General features: G+C 35.6%; 1 protein-coding gene across 1 annotated transcript in view; it reads left to right on the top strand.

The window, feature by feature from the left end:
• The window catches only part of LOC127661937 (cadherin-13-like), a 562,582-nt gene that overhangs the window by 417,389 nt on the left and 119,425 nt on the right, over positions 1-25,768 (top strand). The window contains exon 8 of the mRNA XM_052152905.1: positions 10,581-10,721. Within this exon, the coding sequence (XP_052008865.1) occupies positions 10,581-10,721 (141 nt within the window). The remainder of the gene's footprint in view (positions 1-10,580; positions 10,722-25,768) is intronic.

Below are 25,768 nucleotides of genomic sequence, written 5' to 3'. Positions count from 1 at the left end.
ACCATAAACATCTGTTTATTACAGTTGTTTTTCCATTAAAAAAACATCAATCATTGAATTGGCGTTGAAGTGAAATTTGTTAACTATTCCTTTTAAGCAGATTTGAAAATTACAGAAAATGATGTCAAGCCTTTCGCTAATTAGCCATTTAACGTCTGATAGGCTAATTGCAGTCATTTAGAGGTGTACCTGTGGATGTATTTTAAGGCCTGCTTTCAAACTCAGTGCCCCTGTGCTTGACATCATGAGAAAATCTAAAGAAATCAGCCAATACCTCAGAAAATATATTGTGGACATCCACAAATCTGATTCATTCTTGGGAGCAATTTCCATACCCCTTAAGGTACCACGTTCATCTGCACAAAAAATAGTATGCAAGTATAAACACCATGGGACCACGTAGCCATTATACTGCTCAGGAAGGAGCATTCTGTCTCTTAAAGATTAACTAAGTTTTGTGCGAAACGTGCAAATAAATCCCAGAACAGTAAAGAACCATGTCTATCTATTTCCTCCAGCATCTTCACAGTAAAACAAGTCCTATATCAACATAACCTGAAAGGCTGTTCAGCAAGGGAAAAAAAAAACAATGCTCCAAAACCGCCATAAAAGAGCCAGACTACAGTTTGCAAGTGCACGTGTTGACAAAGTTCTTATTTTTGGGAGAAATTTCCTCTGGTCTGATGAGACAAAAATGTAACTTTTTGGCGATTATGACCATTGTCATGTTTGGAGGAAAAAGGGCGAGGTTTGCAAGCTGAAGAACAGCATCCCAACCATGAAGCATGGGGGTTGTAGCATCATATTGTGGGGATGCTTTGCTGCAGCAGGGACTGGTGCACTTCACAAAATAGATGGCATCATGAGGATGGAAAATTGTGTATATATTGAAGCAACATTTCAAGACATCAGCTATGAAGTTAAAGCTTGGTCACAAATGGGTTTTCCAAATGGACAATGACCACAAGCATATCCCCAAAGTTGTGGCAAAATGGCTTAAGGACAACAAAGTAAAGGTATTGGAGTGGCTATCACAAAGCCATGACCTCAATCCAAAAGAAAATGTGTGGGCAGAACTGAAAGAGCATGTGCGAGCAAGGAAGCCTACAAACCCGACTCCGTTACACCAGTTCTGTCTGGAGGAATGGGCCAAAATTCCAGGAACTTATTGTTAGAAGCTTGTGGATTGCTATCCAAAATGTCTTCACCCAAGTTAAACAATTTAAAGGCAATGCTACCAAATACAAACAAAGTATATGTAAAGATTTTACCCATTGGGAATAAAGAAAATAAAAAAATCTGAAATAAATAATTATCTCTACTATTATTCTGACATTTCACATTCTTAAAATAAAGAAGTGATCCTAAGTGACCTATGTCAAGCAATGTTTTCTACGATTAAATGTCTGGAATTGTGAAAAAACTGAGTTTAAATGTATTTGGCTAAGGTGTATGTAAACTTCTTCAACTGTAAATATACTGTATAGTATGTATAAGTATATTAGTCCACAGTGTTTTTATCATGTGGTAAAATTAGAAATCGCAATATACACCCTGTGTCAAAGTCTGGGGTTCATATTATACACCATACCTTTTATGAAAAAACCTGTGCTAGTTCAGAGTAACTGCGGTATCTGGGATATTAGGTGATTACAACCAGCCTCCTTAGTTGACATCATTCCCTCTGTGTCCTTCCCGATGTCAGGATGTTGACTCAAGAGAGCCACGGGGCAGAAATTCTTTTTGAAATGTCAGAGGCAGGGAAGCGCCAGAAATCAATCTCTTTGTCACAAATGCACACAGAAACATTCCAAATCGAGACTAAATAACAACAGAAAGGTGAACAAAAATAAATGAGACTCCTTTGGGGCTCTTTCATTGCAGAGCTCACTATTTGAGTGGACCTAGCTTTGGAACCTGTAAATCACCAGTAACCTTTTTTTGGAGGGCTTTGTTTAGGGAAAGGCTTTGATCCTGGGCCCATGTTTACTTACCACTAGGAGTTCTTCAAAGAGTTCCTAGCTAGGAGTCTTTGCTTAAAACCTATTCACAAAACTGCTAAGAGCAAGTTTTGCCAGACCTCATCAAGAGTTGATGCCAGACCTCGTTGCTATGAATGATGTCACATTTTATTAGTACACACTTTTAAATTGCATTTTAGATTGAAATATACTTTTAGATTGGTAGACAGTGAACTGCTATTTGTAAGCGAAGACAATTTTTTTCCTGTGCATCCACAGCTACACAGTTTTATTTTGATGTGTCCAGGGAGCACAGAGTTGTCAACCTTTATCTCTGGTGTAATTTGGTTGTTTCAGTTTGTGGGAGAGTTAACAAAAATGGCGCTATTACGACAATACTGTTTTAAAGGTCAATGTCAACAATATAATATTTTTCATTACATTCAAATACATGATTATAAAAATACAGACTCAATTGTGATTCAGGCGATGCCTTTTTAAATGGTCAGTGTCATAATAATATTCTAATACATTGTTTTTAATATGGATTGACGGCAGCAGGCATGCTTCGGATCATTTGCGAGTGACTCTTAGGAAGTTGTTGTGTGTTTTGGCGCTACTTTAAGCATAAAAATGCTTCATGAATTACTCTTAGATGAAAAATGTTTTGTGTCCTAAAATTAGTTATATATGTGTTATATGGCCATTTAATGTACATACATACAATTATAGGGCATATATTTCCAATTCTTAAAGTATGCTACATGTGTAAAACGTAATGCAATAAAAGTACCCATACATGTTAAATGCAGGAATTAATTTTTATGTATGTGCCATTTATGTGTAAATGTAGGAAGTATGTTGCATACATGAAAATGGTCGTTTTTTGGTAGTATTTTTTTAGAATATGACATTTTATCTCAGTCAAAGTCATTCGTGAACATACATGGTATATACTGTATGTAATTTACATGTAATGCCATTCTGTATATCAGGTTTCTCTGAGATACCTTTGCTGGAGTGACAAGTGTTTCCATATTCCAAAGTGCTCAATGACTTTTCTATTAATGTTTAAGCACAGCCTCAGACTATAATAAATTGGGTTATGTCATTAGTGGGAAACGATATCTTGGTGCATATTTGCTAAAGTGAGATAGTTTTAGGAGTGAGCCAAATCCTTCTCGAGACCGTGTGCGATGAAATCTGAAAAGCTTTCCAAACTGACATGGAACTCTCGGATGATTGTTAATCATAACTGGACATTTTGCATATTGCAGTGTCAGTGACTTCAGTCATTCAGATTGTTCATGCATTAGTGTTAATTTTTTAATGGCAATTAGTCTCCATCTCATGATTCATTTATAAAATACAGCTGGCTTTTTAGTAGACATCCAATGAATCAAGCTACCAAGCACCAAGAAATCCATCAAATAAGACAGCTGTTTGTTCATTGTAAGAAATCAGTGAGTAGAAGGATGAGAGACGTGTTGGAGGACGCAATGCAGGGAGATTTTACACAAACTTTTAAAACTCTCTGCAGCTGCACGCATGGTCTTCTGAGAAAAATACTTAATAGAAGGAACAGTGGAATGGCTGGAGGCCATTTAGGAGTGTACATTCAAGGATAGCAGACAGGAACCACACTGAGAAATAGCAATCACAAAAGCACAATTTTAGAAGAAATTCTCTACAGTCTCTACAGGTTTTTAAACCAGGTTTTCAAGTTTCTAAACCACTTTTCGAGGAGGACCTGGATGACATTATTTTTCCAATGGAACACAACAGGAGATGCTAGGCAGAATTTTAGCCTTAGGCACCATTCACTTTCATTGTATTTAAAAATTATGTATGAATTTACAGTTTATTTATCACACAATAAACAATTTTCTTTGTATTTTTGTCTTGTTTACAGTAAACATATAAAAATAAAACAATGTGAACTGCATTATATAAAAATATTTGAACATCTTTGAAACAAGACATATATACTTATACTGGAAAAGCTAAATTATATAAGATATTCTGTCTTGTTTTCAGAGAAATCTATTAAAAATGAGAGTTTTAGACCTTTTCTCTCTTGTTTTAGCATAAACCTCACTAAAATGTTTTAGATTTATGTAAACAAAGATTACATTTGCACTCAGTATTTTTTTCCTCACTAAAATGTTTTACTATTAAATAAATTAATATTAATTTTCAAATTAATTTTCAAATTCAGATTTGAAACACTTGACTGAAATGTTTCTCATGATCTTAAAAATCATTTGATCTGAAGGTGTATGCTTAAATGTTTGAATTTATTTTTGTAGGCAAAAATATAATTGTGCCCCCATCTTAATTTATTTCATTACAAAAGTAAAATTTAATAAAAATAAATTTAATTTCTTTTTTTTAATGGATGATTTGGACCAAATAATAAAGAAAAGCAGCCATTATGTGCCTAACGTGGATGGGAACTGCTTCAATACTTTTTAAAAGGCATCCCAGGGTGATACCTCAAGAAGCTGGTTTAGAAAATGTCACAAGTACATGTCTGCAATTTCTAGGCAAAGGGTGACTACTCTGAAGATACAAAATATAACACAGTTTGATTTGTTTTAGATTTTTTTAGCCACAACATAATTCCCATAGTTCCATTTATTCTATTCCATTGTTTTAATGACATTACTATTATTCTAAAATGATCAAGACAAAAAAGTGAATACTACATTTCTGCAATGACATCTGAAATTGAAAAACTATTGATTTTGAATGATGCTCTGCTAGGTGTAAGTCCAAGATGACACAAACAAAAAAGTTACTTTAATGGATTGGCCCCATTCACTTCCATTGTAAGTGCCTCACTTTAACCCAGATTTTTGCTTTTTTTTAAAGATAAAGAGGATCAAAATAAATTTGTGGTGATCAACATTATGCCACAAATGCTGTCGATTGAGCTTAACTTGTATTAAACCCGGAATATTCCTTTAAAAAGTTGGTTAGTGAGTTTTTGCACTGAAATACTGCATGCAAAGTGGCACAGCTGTTTAGTGAATTTATCCCTGAGTGTCAGAGATTACATCAGCTGTCTTCCTGACGATACCTGATGATTATCAATTTACACATAATTTTCACATTCTTCTCAGCACAATGTTTTCTCTGGTGTAACAGCTCATGCCAAGTGAGACAAACATAAATAGCAGACTAGCAGAGCAGCTTGCTGGATCATGGCACATTGCCTCTGGCTCTGTGCTCCGCTGAGCTCAGAGGGAAGTCACAATGCTAGACAGCCTGAACATCGCACATCCAGGAACGCATCACAAATTGACTCCCCTGGAAATCCCTAGTGAACGCTCCGTGCATGGCACTCACTAACAGTTGTCTAAACGTAATGAAGGCTGGGTGCTGATAGAAGTAAAATTAGCCTGTTTTGCACAAAATATGGCAGTGGATGTGTTGGCTGGTTGTCAGTCGGTTGTGCATTGGAAATGGAGCCAAAATCAGTGAAGTTACTCAAAAGAGTCTCATGACCCTTAAACTACACCAGCTGTGATGTTAAGCATTTGAACAACAGCAAACAAAGGCACTAGAAATGTCCTCATAAACCACATTTATTGCATAATACTCTTGTAATTACCAGTTTATAACCTAAAAAAATTCCTCGTAAACCACTTTAAAACATGACACATTTACTTGAGAGGCAAAATTACTTTTAGTATCTCTTGATATTAACATTAAAATCCTCACTGTTTCAAAAGTATAGCCACAAGATGTAAACAATATGCACGTTAGCCTGATTTAAGTGTGATACAATTTTGTACTAACCTTTTCTGTGGAAAGTTATATCTAATTTTACAACTTTAAAAACCTTAAAACGACTTTTCTGTCAAAACTTTTGTATTATTTAAGCTGTAAAGTTATTGGAAGCTTCAAATTTGCTCCCTCCAAAAATGGTTCCCATTTACTTTTATAGTCAGTGTCTCACTGTAACCTCGATTTTTGCCTCCTTTGTTTTTTTTTAAGAAAATTAAAAAATGTTCGTTCTTTTAATTCTAAAACTATTCCTTATTCCTTATTCTATCTTATTTAAGTCATCAGTGAATGTCATTTAATAAGTCAAATATAGTCATTTTAATTGTATTTAGCCACACCTCTTTTCAATGTAAATTGTAAAAGTGTTATTATAGATTGAGCAATGCAAACAACGTGTGTAAATAAATGGCATTATTAGCATGCACAATTCATTCAAGTTAATTTCTCCATTATAGTCGAAAATATTCTGGGGAAGGTGACATTTACATTTATATCATGCCAATTATAAATTGATGTAAAACGAATAGATACAAGTTATTTTTTAACATTACTGGTAAATGGGATCTAGAAATTTCTTGCAAATGTCTTAAAAATGTGCCTCAAATGAAAGATCAATATGTTAATAAAACTTGATGAGTTGAATTATTATGATTTCATACCATCATATGTGCTGTACTTGGAGCTTTATACGTAAACAAAATTTAAAAAAAAGCATGGACATGACACAAATCTATGGGATAAAGTGAGAGAAGTATAAATGTTAGAGAGAAAAATGGCAGCTTTATTCAAGGTGTGGATGGCAAGGATAACACATAATAAGAGAAAATGAAAGAAAATGAGAATAACACGCTTCTAACATCCCAGCGATCGAACAGATACTCAAAGCGATAAACCCATCCAGATTTGCGCTGCACTGTGCAGAAGTATTAAATTAAAGGTACAGGATACATTAGCATATCTACAACTTAGTTAAAGCTGAACTATACAAAACGGCACACTGAGTGGAGGCAATTGCAAAGACAATCAGTGAAAATGAAAGAGAGATTGTGAGAAATAAGATGACGTGGCTGGTAGAAATTAATGGCATGATAGAGAGATCCCCTACATAACACAGCCCATCATAGTTTTATTCACCATTTCAGCTGGTTCTTAAATGGCTTTTTTATGGATCATTATGTTCTTGAGCAATGAAAGGGAGACTGGTGAATAGGCTGAGGGGCTTGGAAAGGCAGATGCTGGATATCAAAGCGCTTGAGAGAACAAAAAGTGACTACAGAAGCACAATTATGACATCACACCTATTGAAGGGGAAGAGGTGATATCTCATTCAGCAGGTCAAAGCCAGTTCCGTCTCACCACCGTGCATATATTTCCAACTCGTATAGTCTGTATTACTTAATTATTTAGACACTCGACTTATAGGAAAAGCCTTGATCTATTGTGCAGTACTATTCTTGATTGCACTGAGTCTGATTTTAAATGAGTTATTGTACGGCCACACAGAATTGTATTAATCTGTCACCGGTCAAACGACATGTGTCCTGGATCCAGTGTCTTGAAATTATTGACATACCTGGGATGTGATAACAAGATCATAATGCAATAGTGTAAATAAATAGGTAATTAAAAAATAAAAACCTGTGTTTTCTGTTTTTCCTGTCGAAAAAAAAAAAAAAAAAGAAAGGGGAATGTTAGGTAAAATGTTTGGGACTGACAGTCTTAGTCACCATTCACTTTCATTTCATCTTGATTTTTTCCATACAATAAAAGCGAAGGGTGACTGAGGCTGTCATTCTGACTACCATCTGTTTGTGTTCCACAGACTAAAGAAAGTCATACTGGTTTGAAACAACTTGAGGGTAAATTATGACAGAATTTGTATTTAAAGACATCCTCTAGTCTTGCATCGCATTTACTGACGTACCCGAAACATTTTCAATGTTCCATATTATGTTTTAGCAGGTTTTGTAGTTTTATGACCTTCAAAGGCACATGGGAAGGCCACAGGTGCATCGGTATGATAGATCTCAGTGGGTGAACGAGAAAGATGCTCGACTCATTAAGATGTTTTCATGCTACTCAAGAGTTTCGTGCAAGCTTTTGACGGCACTGAGATTTAATCTGCACCCACCTTTCTTTTATCCAGATGGGTTTGCCTTCTTTTTTTTAAGTCACAGTACTGTGAAGTACCATCTGTTTATCAGCAGTAAATAAGTTCTGAGTCATTTGTCAATGACAGCCTTCCCAAACCAATCTAAGCTGTTCTCAGTCGGAAGTGCTGTATTGACTTGGTTGCATTGTTATGCTGTTGTACCATTTGATGATGTTCTCTGTTCAAAGTTCAGCATGGGAGGATTTCTAGAGAACAGAGTATGTTACAAATTAAAGAAAAATAATACATAATAACATAAATCTGATAATGGATTTTGGATGGTATTAAGCTGTGTTCCATTCCAACTTCCAATAAAAGTGAAATAGTATGTCATTTGAAGTAGTACTTCCAATTTGGGAAATCATTTGAAAATCAATAACCACATTAAAAAGCATTAAGGTATTAAGATCTGATCGCAAGTGGAGAGGCGAGACACATCAGATAGAACTGAGATCGCGATAAATATAAATGTTTTCCATACTTCTGAGTATCGGCCAACAGAATAGCTTTAGTGTTCCAAAGTCAGAGATGTCAAGTAGGAATATGCCACATATGACCTTGAATGGAACACATCATTAAACTATGCTTGACCGTAAATTTCTCTACATCCACTGACATCATTTTTAACGGTTTCTGTCCATTTTTTTGTTTCCACTTTGTATTCGGAATGATTTAAAACTGCCCTATCGCATTGTTTATATTAATCACATCATCTTTGTTTGTGGATTTACATGATATCATTGGTCTTCCCTGGCCAGATGGTTTATATTTCACAGTTATTTTCTTATTTGAATTATAATTAAAAAGCTATGGGAGGAGTTTCACACTTGTAATGGATCATTTGGCATCTTTACATGCAGTGATTTAATCAAACATAAAAAAGGAACTACTTTTATTACATTTCTCTTTGGTTTCACTTTAATGATACTCTACTCCCAAAGTGCCCATGTTTTAAGTATATTCATAGTCTGAAGTGTCACAATATTTTGTAATTCCTCAGTTTATTAATTGCAACTTTGTCAGAATCACAGTCTTCTGAGGCAATGTTTGAAGCTTGAGATAGCAAGTGTAATTTATTGCAAAGCATTGCACCATGGGTAAATGACTGCAGCAGGGGCCTCCTGGGCATTATGTGAAACAGATGGATGAGTTTTATTAAGCATGTGGTACTTAACACTGCACTGAGTGGGATTTCAATAAAGGAAATAAATGTTAGCATTAATGGCACCTCACAGTACCAGTGCAATGTGCCATCATGGTTTTCCAGTGGGGTCAACTTATTTTAACAAATGCTTGTTGTTATGAATATTAGGCTTTTAGTCTGGAATAGTCTGATTTTCCTCTTGATGAGTAGGACATGTCGGACAGAGATGAACTGGTTTTAACCACTTAAAGATTTGTTTTGATAGATTTAGATAACTTCATGTGTGTTGGAGACCAGAATAAAACATGAAGCTTATGTGCCCATTTCTCTGTGTTATGCTGCAATGTATTATTCATGCAGTGATTGCAGGATATTTCTCCTGAAATATCTGTAAAATAACTTTGGCTTCTTTTATAACTTGGTTGCAAGAATTTATTTGTGTCTTTTAGATGGCTAAAGAAAATTATATAAGCTATGTAAAATGATTTAGGCGTAGCATCTTTTGAATAAAAATGCTGATATCTTCTGGGTGTTTTCATTTCTGTCTTTTATGCAAGCACTTTTATTCATTAATTGTTTAGGAAAATGTCTTTCCCTTCCCTCAATATTTTTGGCACTTGACATTCCGACTAAGGACTTGGCCTTGTAGAAAAGATGATGTGGGCGTAGTTTACATTTTCAATGTTTTTCTTTTAATATTACCTTTGAAAAGTGCCAAACTTGAAATTTATGACTAGCACCTGTCAGGGAATGGCACTGATCTTGCATGAAGCCTTTATTATTGTTTCAACATCGTCCCTTGTGTAAAAATCACTTATGGATGATTAAATGATAATAAGCAAAATGATATGTTGGTATCATAGATTACTAGTCAATCATGTGTAATAATGAGCTGATTGTGTGAACTGATTGAGTTCAGCATTTTAAATGTCATTGGTGAAATGCTAGATTTTAGAAAATTATGTTATTTCTGGTTATTTTGTGTGAAAGGGATAGTCCACCCAAAATTAAAACCTTTTTGTTATTTAATCACACTCACATTGTTACTAACTCATATTACTTTTTACTTCCATGGAACACAATGAAAATATGCATTGAAAGGGAATGGTGACTGAGGCTAACATTCTGTGTTTCGTCGCCTTGTATGTTCCACTGAAGAATGAAAGTCATTGTTTTGGATTAGCAAAAGGGAAAGTAAATTATTACATTATAAAAAATTGTTTGGGGTGAACTATCCCTTTAATGCCATGACTTCATTAAAATGATTGGCTGATTAAATCTTAATTGCTTGATTTTATCAGTTAATTTGCAACTTAGGCACTCATTAAAAGTAGGTGGTGGTTATCATTGCATATTTACAGTACTAACAAGCCCTAAAGAGTCGTTGAACAATTGCTTGTTCTTAGATTAAGCCACTTAAGCATGGTTAACATGTATGACAACTACCCTCCCTCTATCTAAAAGTTCTATATCAAGTAACTTGTGCATGTTTTAGCACGACTCTTCTAACAGTGTTTTTCTGTGTCCGTAGACTCTCCCGACCACGCAGTATGAGCTGGAGATTGTGGCCAAGGACATGGCAGGAAGTGAAGTGGGACTGACAGGAACTGCAACAGCTACCATCACCATCACAGACAGGAATGACCACGCACCTGAGTTTACCCACTCATTGGTAGGAAGAACTGCTTTTTTAGGGCTACCTTTCCTCTTTCTTTTTTCCTCATAATAGTCATAATTATAATCATCATTCTGATGTGATCTTGATGTCATTAATTGATGTGAGAAACAAAGGGGGTAGAAATATGATGTTGTAACCATATGAGTAGTTTGGCCAGTGTATATGTGAAACATCTCTAGGTCACATTTTCCATCCTCATTCTGACCCTCTGTCAGAAACATTCAGATTTAGGCTGCTTCTCCTTTAAAACTTGAAAGTTAATGCGCAATGTTCTGATTATCTAAAGTCATTGCATTAGAAAAATAGTATTCATGCTGCACCGCATGAATATTAGAATATTACTACACCGTAATATATTTAATTTCACTGTTTTCTTCACACATAATACAATTATTCAACTCAAACAAATATTCTTTATCTGTTTATATATTGATTTTGATAATCAGCAGTCATTTTGAGGTCAAACCCGAAATCACTCACTGTATTAATCACTCATTCTCTAGCAAGTACTGTTGCAATAGGCTGTATTTTATGTTAGAATCGTAGGCAACATTTGTAACAGTGTACACAAGGCATGGCAATCTCTCATTATACTAGAGCAGAAGGGGGGAAAAATTGCCTTAAAGTTTATCAAGCACTGAAACTTTGCTTGGTACAGAACAATCTGGAATAATGTTAAACTATGTAACAGTCACCTCTTTGCAGCTTGAACTTGTCCAGAACATTGAATCTTTGTGACACCTGAGCTAAAAACGATCTAGAGGCAGCAAAACAAATTAAACTGAGCCATTCTCTCCTCAACAGTAGTCTACACTCATGACGATGGCACATGTTTTGGGTCGTGTACATTCAAATTAACAATGTGTTGTGGCATCATAAACACACAGATTTCAAAACGAGATGTTTCAGCAAGGTTGTAACTATAAATGCTCTTTTTAGACTGGAAAGGAAGTTTTTAGTTCTGAGACTGGGGAGGAAGTTTTGAGTTCTGAAAATTAAAGTATGTTTTTATAGTACAGTTACCTCTTATATGTCTAAATATCAAATAATATTTGATTCTCCATTTCATGACCCCTTTAATTTTATGACGGTACAACGTATATCACCGTGATGTATAAAAAAGTCACTATTTAAAAAATATATACACTGGCGGCCAAAAGTTTGGAATAAGGTACAGATTTTTCTCTTATGATAAAATTTAATTGGTACTTTTATTTGTGAAAGTGCATTCAACTGATCGCAATGTATAGTCATGACATTAATAATATGAAAATGTACTATTAAAATTAGCAAACATTTTTTAGATCTTCTTAAATTACTTCAAAGAGTTCCACATGCAGCAAAGACAGCTTTTCAGATCCTTGGCATTCTAGCTGTCAGTTTGTCCAGATACTCGGGTGACATTGCACCCCACCCTTCCTATAGCACTTGCCATAGAGGTGGCTGTCTTGTCGGGCACTTCTCACGCACCTTACAGTCTAGATGATCCCACAAATGTTCAATGTGTTTATGATCCATAACACTCTTTTCCAATTATCTGTTGTCCAATGTCTGTGTTTCTTTGCCAACTCTAACCTTAGCTTTTTTTTTCTGCTTCAAAAGTGGCTTTTTCTTTGCAATTCTTCCAATAAGGCCTGCACCCCTGAGTCTTCTCTTTACTGTTGTACATGAAACTGGTGTTGAGCGGGTAGAATTCAATGAAGCTGTCAGCTGAGGAAATGTGTGGCATCTATTTCTCAAACTATAGACTCCAATGTATTATCGTCTTTTTTTAGTTGTGTCTGGGCTTTCCACATCTCTTTGTGTCCTTGTTAGAGCCAGTTGTCCTTTGTCTTTGAAGACTGTAGTGTACACCTTTGTATGAAATCTTCAGTTTGTTTGGCAATTTCAAGCATTGTATAGCCTTCATTCCTCAAAACAATGATTGACTCATGAGTTTCTAGAGAAAACTGTTTATTTTTTACAATTATTTTAACCACAAAGACAATGTTAAGCTTCATTTATTGAATCAAATGGCTTTCAACTGTGTTTGATATAATGGCAAGTGATTTTCTAGTACTAAATACGCAATTTAGCATGATTACTCAAGGAAAAGGTGTTGGAGTGATGGCTGCTGAAAATGGGGCCTGTCTAGATTTGATCAAAAAATCTATTCAAATTTTTTTCGAATAGTGATGGTGCTGTTTTTTTACATCAGTAATGTCCTGACTATACTTTGTGATCAGTTGAATGCCACTTTAGGTGAATTAAAGTATCAATTTCCTTCCGAAACAGCAAAATCTGTACATTATTCCAAACTTTTGGTTGCCAGTGTAAATATATATATATATAATATATATAATATATATATATAATATTTTTAATTTTTAAATGTTTTTTTTTACGTATCTGTGATGAGGAGGAGGGCGGGGCCGGGCCGTAAGTGCGCACACCTGGCCCCCAAGCGGGCTAATCAGCCAAGGAGAGGGATAAAGCTGAGCTGGATGCAGCAGCTGTGTGTGGCTCTCTCTCTCCCGAACTGCCTCTTCCGGCTCGGCTTTATCCCTCTCATCTCTTGATTAGCCCGATTGGGAACCAGCCATGTGCACTCACAGCCCGGCCTTGCCTTCCTCCTCATCACAAAATCTCATATCTTTTTTGAATGAGTTGAAATGAGATATGTGCCTACTTATCTTCAAAAAAATAATGTAATTATAGAAAAAATTATAATGGTCCTGAAGAAAGGGGAAAATTACCTGGAAATGTTCTTGACATGTTTTCTTGACCTTGACCTTAACTCATATGATCCATTATACACACGCAAACAATTCAATTGGTTATGCACACCTCATACATCATTTATAATTAAACATTTCACCCCAGTCATAGTTAAATCTTGTAAGGGGAATACTGTTTTAAATTATTCATAGTAGTTTGAACCAGCTTAACACCTGCAGTTGTCTGCCATGAAGGATGAAACACTTTAACTTCTTGATTTAAAAGTCCTTTACCAATCAACTGTCAATCAATCAAATCACAAATAGACACAATGAATGCCTCCCTCCTCAGTTTGGCCCTGGCTTTTCACTCGCATACACTGACCTTGCGACGGTAAATCCCCGACCCATACATCAATCACTCTAATCTGAAGTGTGCTGCGGTGACAGCTGTTATTCACAAATACACACACACACACACACACACACACACACACACACAAGGTGATGGACTGGGCCCTCTCACTCATTTATGCTCTGTGACCTCCTGTTAGCAGTTTAAACTGATTGTGTTATAACACTCAGGTCTGCCCCAGAGATGGAGGGCTGCCTAACATTTGATTTATGTTCCAAGGAAGAAAGTCATACGGGTTTGGAACAACATGCGAATGAGTAAATTATGACATAATTAGCTATTTTTATTTGGGGTGAACATTCCCTTTAAATGTGTGCAGGGCAACCATCTTTAGTCTTGTAGTGTGTACCATAATGCAACAGGTAATATACTATAATAGACATTGGTCTTTTGCAAAGCAATCACAACTAGAAGTTACCGCTGCCATTCAGGGATATAAAACCCAGTGGGCAAGAAAACTGTACTTACGCTATGTGCAAACATAAGCTGAATATCCATTTGACCGAACCTGTGATGAATTTGTCAGAAAATGTCACACTTGCACTTTGCTGGGCAGTGCTGAAAAAACCACCATGGCAGGGTGATGCTGAGCCACTTATTTTGAGATGCATGTTGTTTAGAGGAAATATCTTGAGCTGTTGTCAGGTTCCCAGTGATATCTTGTCCACCTTTACTCAGCCCAATACCAAGAAGAACTGCTGTGCCGGGGCGTGGGCATTCCGACTGGTTTATATATACACTTTTGTGGGATATTTGAAGTGTATTTGACAGAAACTGCTGTTTTGCTTCAGGGAGTGACAGTCTTAAGGACTGTCCTGCAAAACACAGAAGTAGAAGGCAAAGGTTGGACACACTCAGGGATATCTGTAATACTATAGACCACCAAAATGTGCTTCTCTTGATATTAAAGACATTTTGATTAAAGATCAAACTGAAGTTAGACAGAAGTTGGTATGAATTTCTAGACATTTTTTGGTCATCACATTATTCTCAATCCTTTTTTTTTATTTCACAGTATTGATGACTCCACTATTATTCTTAAATCTTGGAAATAGTAATACATTATAAAAAAAAAGACTACTTTACTGTAAAACCTAATGTTCAAGATTATAATGCAATTAACCTTGATGAGTATTTAGAACTTTCTCTTTCTTTTGAGTTCACAAAACTGACACCCAACAATAATTATTTTTATTGATTTGAGTTTAATGAACTTACATGAACTTAAATTTAAATGAAACTGGGCATGGATTTCTATTTCCCAACATGCTCAGCTTGGCACTTGACAGGGAGAGTAAATGTTCAAATTAAGTGTTATATAATGTGTCTTTGTGCAAGGTGAATGTAGATGGGAAGACTTGTTATTGGTTTATGTTTTGTTGTGCTATTTAGAAGAGTTTCTGTGATGTTTAAGTTTTTGGGCTTACCATTATGGTGATTAGTGGAGCTTGAGCTTAGGTTGTGGACCTAAGAAAAATATAAGAATGTTCATTGTTGTATAGTGCTATGCTAATCAATACATAGGATTAACATTCAGTATGCTAACATGCACTGTACTAGGTAGTTCTAGCTTGTACGAGACAAGTTTTCTTACCTTGAAATATTTTTTAGAAATAGAGTTGATATTACTTGTTAATTTTAAATTCAACCAAATACTTTAATTTAAATGTAGGGGATCTAAAAATTCTATCCGGTGAAGACTTTTATTTTGATTTTATTCTTTGCCTTGGGCGGCGCCATTATAGGTGTGCAAAAGAGAACGGTGAGACTGTGAAGAAGTGCTTGACGCGCTAAAGAAGAGTGTGGTAGTTTTCGGGGAATTTACGATGTTAAAACGTTAACACGTTACGTTAGACCCGTGAAATACACTAGTCACGTTATGTTGCCCCTGAGTCTCCGTTTGAGTTAATGAGTGTTTGACGAGTGAAGGTGAAAGAGTTTTCTCCCGTGTCCGTGTGTACGGCGGAGTGATAGGCTTGATAACGTGCAATCAGTTGCCGTCAGTGGAGTTAAAAATACTGTCGTCTTAGTTTTGTGTTTTACATACAGTCTTTGTTTTATTTGTTCAAACGAACTTAAAACCGCAATGGATGCTGTCGCTTATCGTGCGAAGTAGGGTTGTGTCATTGTTCGTCTTCTCAACCCGCCACTCAGCTGGGATTGTGGGCCTCGTTGGATCAAGCTGCTGTCGTCAGGATCACGAGAAACAATCACTGAGGGTTATTGAGTCGAGAGATATTACCCTGCCATCCATTGGTCATCGTTCAGCACCTCATCCACAACCAAAGAGGGGTGATGTACATTATTTTCCCATTTTCTACCGATTGCTGGTAAGCAAATCATCTCTCTGTGAGTAATAACAGAACTTGAGTTGAGTCAACATCCATTTGTTGAACTGTGATTAGTGTGAATCGCCCAGCTAAAAGGATTCATACGCTCCATTTTTGTGTGCATTGATGAACATTTTGAATCGTGAATTCGTGAATGGACTGAAACACATTTTTTCCATTGTTTTGTCCTGGATTCGACGGTGAACTCATTTTTGAACTGAAGTTAAAGTGATCTTTTTGTTTTTTTTTAATGTGAATTTAATTAAACTTTTGAAGTGAACTTATTCAAAAGTGGGAGGTAAATGTTTATGTGAAACCTTTTCAGTGTTGTAAAGTACACCATTTGTTACTTTGTTTGAGAACATCTGAAACTGACACGGAGTTGTTAATTTTCATATTTTATTCATTTATACATTTTTATTTCATTATTGCTGTAATTGGAATTTAAATTGATTCACTTTTCTTGAGAAAACAAAAGATAGCCTACTTTTAATTTAATTAGTATAAATAAATGTTTTTGTTAATTAATCGTAAATTGTCTCAAGTCACTTATACTAAGGAGTGGGGGCGTCTTACCTATATTGTTAGATCCGGTGAGGGTGGGTTTTTGCAGTCTACTACACATACTTTCTGAGTTTTCTGCACACGCACATTTCAGGTGGCTGCCGTGTACTGAGTAAATCCTGGAGCCAGCCGCACCTCATCTTAAGCATTTAAAAGTGCAACACTATAGGTGCAACATACAACTAACCGTTGTACAAAGATTAAAAGTATTGGGTGGGGGGACTAAGATCCTGTTGCTCACTCAGTCTTCCTTAGTTAAGACCCGTATATTTCCCCCACAAGGCGGTGGCATACTTCCCGCCGCTACATAAAGTACAATCAAAACTGAATAGTTAGTTTACTCACTCTTGCAAGTTAAGTGTAAATAACATGCATATGTAGTACAATGTTAAAATCTGTAGGTACTGTTAACATACACTTGGGAGTTTTAACTTAAAACATTTATTTAACTGATTGCCTCAAATATTTTGAGTTCTGCTAACTTATTAGAGTTTACAGTGTGGTAGTATCTGTATCACATTTTCAATGGAAGAGATGTATCCAGAACATTATAACCTATGGTCACCTGTGTGTGTGTGTGTGTGTGTGTGTGTGTGTGTGTGTGTGTGTGTGTGTGTGTGGGAGAGACAGTATCAAATGCTGTATTGCATTTGTATTCATTCGTTACTCCCCCTTGCTCCTTAACGAGGAGTGTGTTTATGATCGGTTCATTTTTAACAAGCACAAGCACTCTCTGTGATAAATTATTTCCACTTACCAACCTGACAGCGTCTGAGCCAAATGTAGCACTTTATCTCTGTGCACTTTGAAAACAGCATCTCTCCTGACTATGCTGTGAAATTAATCTGTAGGCCTGCTGTCTACTCACAGTTGCTTTTAGAGTGTCTGGCTCTATTTTCAGCCCCCATACAGGAGTCAGAGATGTATACATGTGGATCAGCAGGGCATACCATCATCTTCCTCTTCCTCTAAAAGAGCTACAACGCACAGCTCCATATATACTACGAGAACATTAAAAAATAAATTAAAAAATCATTCTGAAGTGTAAAGTTATAGTACACCAGCAGGATGCCCTGGCTTCTCTTTTCTATACAATTAAAGTAAATGGGGACAGGTGCTTTCAAGCTCCAAAAATGACTCAGAAGCACCATAAAAGTGATCCATGTGACTTGTGTTATATTCCAACACTTGTGAAGCCATATGAATGCTTTGTGTGATGAACAGATCAATCAAATGGAAAACATTCTGCGAAACGTATTATGTGATACAATTAGGAATGTCATGAGGGTGAGTAAATGATGACAAAATGTTCATTTTGGGGTGAACAATCCCTTTAAAAATCCAACATGCCTGTCTCTGACACTCTCCTTGTGTGTGAACTAGTGTGAGACATGCTGCAACAGCTCCAAAATAAGATCCTTTTAAGAAAAATTGTTTAAAGGCATATTCCGGGTTCAATACAAGTTACTCTCAATCGACAGCATTTGCGGCATAATATTTATTACCCCCAAAATTTATTTTGACTCATCTGTCCTTTCAAAGAAAGTCCAATTTTTGGAGGGTTTAAAAGCAGAAATGTGCAGCTTATAATTTTATAAAAGCATTTACATTTATTCTTCTGTTAAAACTCATGTATTATTTGAGTTAAGTTGTGTAAATTGTCATTTTTACAGTATTTCTGGGGTTTTAGGCTTTGTTGACATTACATTGTCATGGCAATCGAGTTGTAAAATTGGCTTTAACTTTACACAGAAAAGGTTAGTAAGCGATTTTATTGCACTAAAATAATTTTACCACATGTATCGTTTACGTCTTCTGGCTATACCTTTGAAACAGTGAGTATTTTAGTGTTTATGAATTAGCCCCATTTAATTTTAATAGTAAGTGCCTCACTCACTGGTGGTAATTGTGGTAATTAATATATTGCTGCAAATGCTGTTGATTGAGTTTAACATGTATTGAACCTGAAATATTAATTTAATGTAAGTCCATGACAAAAGTAAAAAAAACACACCTCCATTTTATTTTTATTAATTAGCAGATATTTAACTTTATAATAAGTCATTCCAACAATGTCATAATCTCAAACAACAAAAACAATAATGCACGATATCCTTCAGACATATATAACAAATATGTGATTTTAGCCACAGTTCATTCTCTAGGTCATTAATCAAAATAGTTCACACTTGGGGAAAATTGTTGGATTTGTGGGTAATTTGGAAAAAGTTCACAATAATTAACTTGAATCCCATTTTAATGAAGAATAAATAAATGGAAATAAAAGGCACATTTCGAATCCACTTTTTCATTTTTGGATTGATTATATATTCTCAATTTTATAAAGTAATATAATTCTTAAAATCGAACATGCCTTCACAATTAAGCTATATTTTTATTTGCTTCAATGGCATCTTGGTTCTTTGTTGTAAATTGCTAATTTCCCATAAAAAAAATAAAAAAAAAAACATTTAAATGTAAACTTTCCCATTTATATAATTATATACTCAAATTAATGAAGAGATCACGCAATGTTCAGAATGCCACCTTTCATAGCGGAACTCAGCACCAAACTGCCTGGTCAGCTCTAGGCAACATGCTGTAGGGACTTCGCTTATGCTTTGACCTCAATTTAGTCTATTTATCATCCTGCCCATCACTGAAGATTGAAAATACATATCTACAGTGCGTGACAAGAGAATCATTGTCTGCCCAGAGATAATTCTAGGCTATGGTCAATGTATTGGGTCATGCAACAGTGTCCCGCAGCGAGGGTATTATTAGGATAATAGCAGACCTATCCAACCTCCCTCCATTATCTCTGTCTCCCCGGTTCCCTCTGACTCCTGGTTTGGCATCTGGGAGCAGTGAAGGGCAAGGCCAGAGGCTCTGGTTGTTGCCGCAGGTGGTATGTACATGCCCACCCACCTCCTGACACTTTGTGATAATTGGCATATATTTGCGATGAACCCTTTCCAAGTGCAGGAACAGGCAGTGATCCAGCTTATCACGCCTGTCACTCATGGAGACTGACAGCTTATCTGAGCTACCTCTCTTCCCTGCAGTAAAAGCATGGCTCTGCCTCTGTCAAAATGCTAATGGCATCAACAATGATGGATACAACTCCGGAAACAATATAAAAACAAAAGCCGGGCACACATATTTTGAAGGTAACTCTGATTGGATTGATGTGCTTAACATATTAGTGCAATGCCCAATTGACTTTGCATTCACAAAGAAATACTAGGAGTATTTTGAAATGAGAAGAGTTTTCCAGTACTCGGTGTGACTCAGTGGTGCTCTGTTCTAAAGCTATCCTAGTGAGCTGCTTAAGTAGGCTGCATTTTAAGGCATTTTAGATGCTGCCCTGACAAACATGGCCTTATGCAGCCTAATTATACTGCCTTCTAAAATACCTTAGGCCTTGTCCACACAAATATGTTTTGGTGTGACAATGCCCTAATTTTGCTACGTTTATGGCTCCTATCCCAACTGGAATGATATTAAAAACTGAGACTTTCGAAAAATGGTCTCCATAACGCCATACAATGACATTAATGAAACCTTAAAAGTCCACTCCTGCACTAATTCACTTAAGTTTTAAATTCCTGTTTTCAGTTTCCTAAAGTATGCATCTATGGAGAACATTTTTGAAAGTCTCAGTTTCCAATGCATGCGATAATGGAGATTATATTCTTAATGTTCTGATTTTATTAAAAGAAAACACTTTTCTAGTATGGATGAGAGACAATCTTGACCTAGAGGAAATTAAAGAAGGGCAATCAAGAAGTTCCTTATCATTCCTCACTACTATTTTAGCTTTAATATGTTGTCCCTTGTGTGATAGCAGAGGCATATCACACAAGGCACTCAGCATTTGTGTGGATTTAATAATTTCCATTTACTTTGAATTCCTATTAGTGGCCTATTAGTTCTGCAAGACTTATTCCTCATTATTGGCCTCAACAACCTTTCTGTTATTTTTTAGGTTAAAAAAAATTTCTAGATGCCATTCTTGGTGTTATTAAAAACATTGGGTGGTTAGTGAGCTACACAGTAGCAAAGTCAATTGAAGTGAATTGCCTCCATATTATCAATAACATGTGAAATGATGTCCTCTTCCCTGCTGCCCCTGCACCCCATTTCAGGAATGATACATGCTCAATTTCTACAACAGCAATTAATGATAGTTCATGGAATCCGATGAGCTTTCTGGATTTCATTCTATTTCTGGCTCAAATCTCCACTCTTATACTGCTGTGTCAAAGTTCCTGCACCGAATATTGAGGCTCACCGGACTTTCCGGTTAAGCAATTTTCTGAAAATTATATTCTGAAACATATGTGTACTGTAATAATATTTTATTTTAATACAACACCTTTTAGTGATCAAGCACAACATACTTCACAAAACATAAAATCAAAAACACACCCACTATAACACAACTCATTCACATAGTAATAAAAGCAAGTCTCTACAAATGAGTTTTTAAACAAGACTTAAAAACAGATCTAATATCCAAGGGCAGGCTGTTCCATAATTGTGGGGACTTCCCTACAAAAGCTCAATCACCTTTAATTTTGTATCCATCTTGGAATAGCCAACATTTCACGACAAGATCTAAGAGGTCTGATTGCTTGGTAAGGTCTTGAAAGTTCTGCTAAATATTCTGGCGCCAACCCATGCAATGCTTTATATGTAATTAATAAAATCTTAAAATGAATTGGTAACCAATGCAAAGAAGCTAAAATTGGAGAAATATCATTTGAAGACCTAGTTCATGTCAAAAGTCTAGCTGCAGCATTTTGTACTGATTGTAGATATGCTAAAGTGCATTGATTTAAAACTGAAAACAGGGCATTACAATAATCAAGGCGAGATTAAATAAACACATGAACTTGAAACTCTAGTTATGTCTTACCTTGGAAATGTTCCTTAACTGATAAAAACAGAACTGGACTAACTAAATGACATGGTATTCAGAATTTAAATGTGTATCAAAATAGACTGAAGCCCTAAGAAGGGTCTTTTTCTGAACTGTAATTTTCTTTAAAGCCTGTCTCTAAAGTGATCCTTCACTACCTCCAATATTTTAATTTTAAGATGGAACTATTTTAATTTTATGTACATATATAGTACAATAACCAATGTAAATTATTTCTTTGCTCTTGTCAACAAACATTGCTATTGTGCAGTCAGATAAAAATAATTCCTCTTGAGAAATTTTGTACCAAAGAAAGCTAATATAATATATAATAATGTAATAATAATATATAATGACAATGCATTCAAACACTGATTTTTCAAAGCAACTTTCTGAACATTTACTGGATAGTGAGTGTCTATGAGGACTCTGGGTACAGAGGAACCCTTCAAAACACACTTTAGAGAGAAGCTAATGTCTTCATTGGGTCTGGATAACACATACAGATGCAGAATAATCATCTTAAGTGGCTGATGGTCTCCAGATGCCATGATAGTATGCATTTTCCTAACACAGCAAGGAAAGTTTTTGCAAAATTAAGTTGTATGGACAACTTTATAATAACCTTCTGTAATAGCATTAACAAACATTACCACATTTTATAATGCTTAATAGATAATTAGTTCATGTAAATTCAAATTAATAGAATTCTTACAAATATGAATTTCATTACATTAGGTACAAATATCAAGTGGCATCTGCAATTAAAAGCCATTTGTTAAAAATAACTTTTCTACACTTTACTGAGCCATTTTTGCAACTTAACCAGGGAAATTTTTATTTACCCCATATATATGAAGTCTAATATTGCATGGACATATTTTAAGTGTGACTTGAGTGTCGAAATACTTTTTGGAGCCAAAATATTATTATATTAATAATAATAACTTATCTGGTAATCTTTATATCATTTTGGTAAAGTTTATATAAATCTTACCCATATGTGTTTTAGACATATATTTAATACAAGTAACAAAGAACATTTATTGTTTGTCATTTTTCCAGCAGAAGAAATGAATTGGGTAGCTAATACATTAGAGTAAAAAACACATTTTCTGAGAATATGCTAACATGGCAAAAGCATCAATAGAGAGAAAACATCATGTAATCCTTTATCAAGTCTGCAAATAATATAATTTCAGCATTTTTATGGTGCATTAATATGAATTAATGTTTGTCGTCTGTGGGTATGACAGGACTGAGCAGTCTTTTCATTTGTATAATGAAAACACCAGACCACATTACAGTTGTTTAGCATAATTCATATTTGCAAATCTTTTCTTTGGAATCTCTTAATTTGCATTTCTCTGGTTTAAATTGTTTACAAAACAACATATTCTCCTTACAATGCACTAGACTGCTTTGCCAACTTGTTCACTTTTTTGGAATGGTTATGCATTTATAATGATTTTACTCATCACAAGCTACATTTATGCCAGTTCTGTTACCATCTATATGTAATTTTCGTTTCAATCATGCAACACAATGAAAATAGTTAAACACATTCTCATTTGTCATTCTCAATGGGAGCTGGCATAGCTTTTATAAAACAGATAGTTCCAGTCCTAGATGAAACTATCCTGATTGGTCAATACAGCATTCCAGCTGTGCTAAAATACACAATGAGTCTCTGTCAAATACATCACCCAGGTAGGTATGCTGACAAGCTGTTCTAATTAAAATTGTGATTATTCTAGGCATACCGTATTTGTAATCATTATTATTATACAGATTGCGATTACTCATTTGTTCATGACATTCTAATCTCTTTAGGTTTTGTCTACTATACATTTTCTAATTTAAGACTAAAAATGGCAACTTAGATATGTTATATGAGCCCCATCTGTCCCATGAATTCCAGGCAGAAATTAATGACCTAAAGAGACGTAAAACTCTTTCAGATGTTTTTAATAATAAAGTGAGTTTCATACATGTTTGCGTTTGTGGCAACTTACGAACACTCACTATGCATTTTAAGTCTAGGACTTCAATGTGATTAATGCCATTAAGAAAACACAGTTTCACTATGAATAAGACATACGTTAAATTACTTGGCAGTCAACTAATAATACCAACTGACATTTTGAAAACACGTCCACGCACGAAAGCCAGAACTTGAAATGAAACTTAATGGTCAAGCAAGCCTAATTTGAACTGCAGCATGACTGTTTTGTGAAATGAACATCAAAAATCATAATTTTGCATATGAATCTACCAAGGAGGTCAATAATACCTGGAAAAATCTATCTAATAATATTAATATTATAATTTACATTTAATTTCATCAGGGTACACTGTTATGCTGCGTTCCATTCAAGTTGTGGGATATTCCTACTTGATATCGCCGACCATAAATTCATTCTATTCCCCGATATTCTAAATTACAATGCTCATTAGATTAGCAGTGGTTTTACTCACATTAGAAATGTCTCCTAGCAAACCAACTGATAAACAATGCTGCAACACTAACATTTTTGCTTCAGGTGTACAATTATCAAAAGAGATTATAATGTTTTATTCACCTGTTTCTGCAGGCATTTGTTAAACAATCTTTAATATCATGTAATGTGGAAACAAACTCATTTATTGATATTATAAATTCTGACTGGATAAACTTTTAGTTTTCCTCTATTTGTTTGTAGATTAATTAAAAGTGGAAAACGATTAAAAATACATATGCAAAAAGGTGATTGAGAATGAAAGGATGAAAAATATGTATTTATTTGGCATGTTAGGCCAGCTGAGAAGGTTTTTCCGGCCCTGAGAATTCGCCACTGCTCAAGGAGTGTATTGTAGTGGTATAGAGTATGAGGCCAGAGACTATTTAGCAGAGATGACTCACTTCTATTTAAATGAATGGGAAAAATTGGAACTCCCAACCAAGAAGCTCTAGCACCGAAAAGTCAATGGATGTAGAAAGGAAGTAAAAGAGCCAAACACCTTTTAGATACAGACATTGCCTGTCAATCAACTCGCTAAAGCGCATACACATTAGCTATACAAGCTGAGAAAATTGCGTGTTTAGCATAATGTGAGGTCAACATTCGGTTGAGTGAAATGCAATTGATTTGTGTGTTAATACACACTGCATAAAAAAATATATATTAAACGTGTTTAGGCAGAGGGATTATAAGACTAGTCCTCCATTGGCCATCCACTGGCTCCAACTTATGCAGCCGAACTGCTCCGTGTTACAGCTCCCCATAACTGGGAGAATGGGATGAGAAAAGCTGACTCTGGATCAGTGGCTCCGAGCAAAGTTGCCTTAGTTTCTAAAAATATTCTACATTTTGGTTTTATAATAAACAAGTAATTTGATTCATGAAACAAACCATTTTATGACATTTTGGTTAGCATTATATATGATTCCATTTAAGTTGTATCAACATGCGCCTTTGAAGTTGTTTGCGATCGACCAGTGGTGTCTGTATGCATCGTGGATCAACTCAAAACAAGCATGAACTGACTCCGGTCTGCCTGGGAAGGAGCGGCTGTCATCCGACTGAGAGGGTGGAGGAGTGATCGAGGTCCATGCGACGGTGTATCAGAGAACCGGCGAGTAGGTTTTGTTTTTCTGTCTCTCTCACTGCCGCTCCTCGTTGGCCTTTTCCCTCTCGTTTAAATTTTACAGTGTTACTACACTGTTACAGGAAGTACCCCCCATTTTTATTATTTCTGTTTACCTACTCTTGTACCCTCCCTCATCCAGATAGACGGGGATTAGCTGCCAGCAGACAGGGCAAAAGGTACACCCCTCCCCATGATTACACACCCGGTTCCTTATCAGGCTAATCAAGCCTCTGAGAGGGATAAAGGCCGATTACGGCGGTGGTGCGAGGAGAGAGATCGTTTATGGACATGTCCGTCGTGTGTGTGTTTCTGTCTTTAAGTTTATCATTAAAACTATTATTTATATTGCCAAGCCGGTTCTCGCCTCCTCCTTTCCATCGAACTGCTTTACAGACATATATGATGCAGGTTCAAGTTTTCGACTTTAGGTAAGACAGTGGTTATTCTTCATTATTCACATTGCTTCCATGTTGATGGAAAAA

Source organism: Xyrauchen texanus, chromosome 21, assembly GCF_025860055.1.
Source record: "Xyrauchen texanus isolate HMW12.3.18 chromosome 21, RBS_HiC_50CHRs, whole genome shotgun sequence".
Taxonomy (NCBI): Eukaryota; Metazoa; Chordata; class Actinopteri; order Cypriniformes; family Catostomidae; genus Xyrauchen; species Xyrauchen texanus.
The sequence above is the reverse complement of the archived record's forward strand: the minus strand, read 5'-3'. Positions and strand labels throughout refer to the sequence as shown.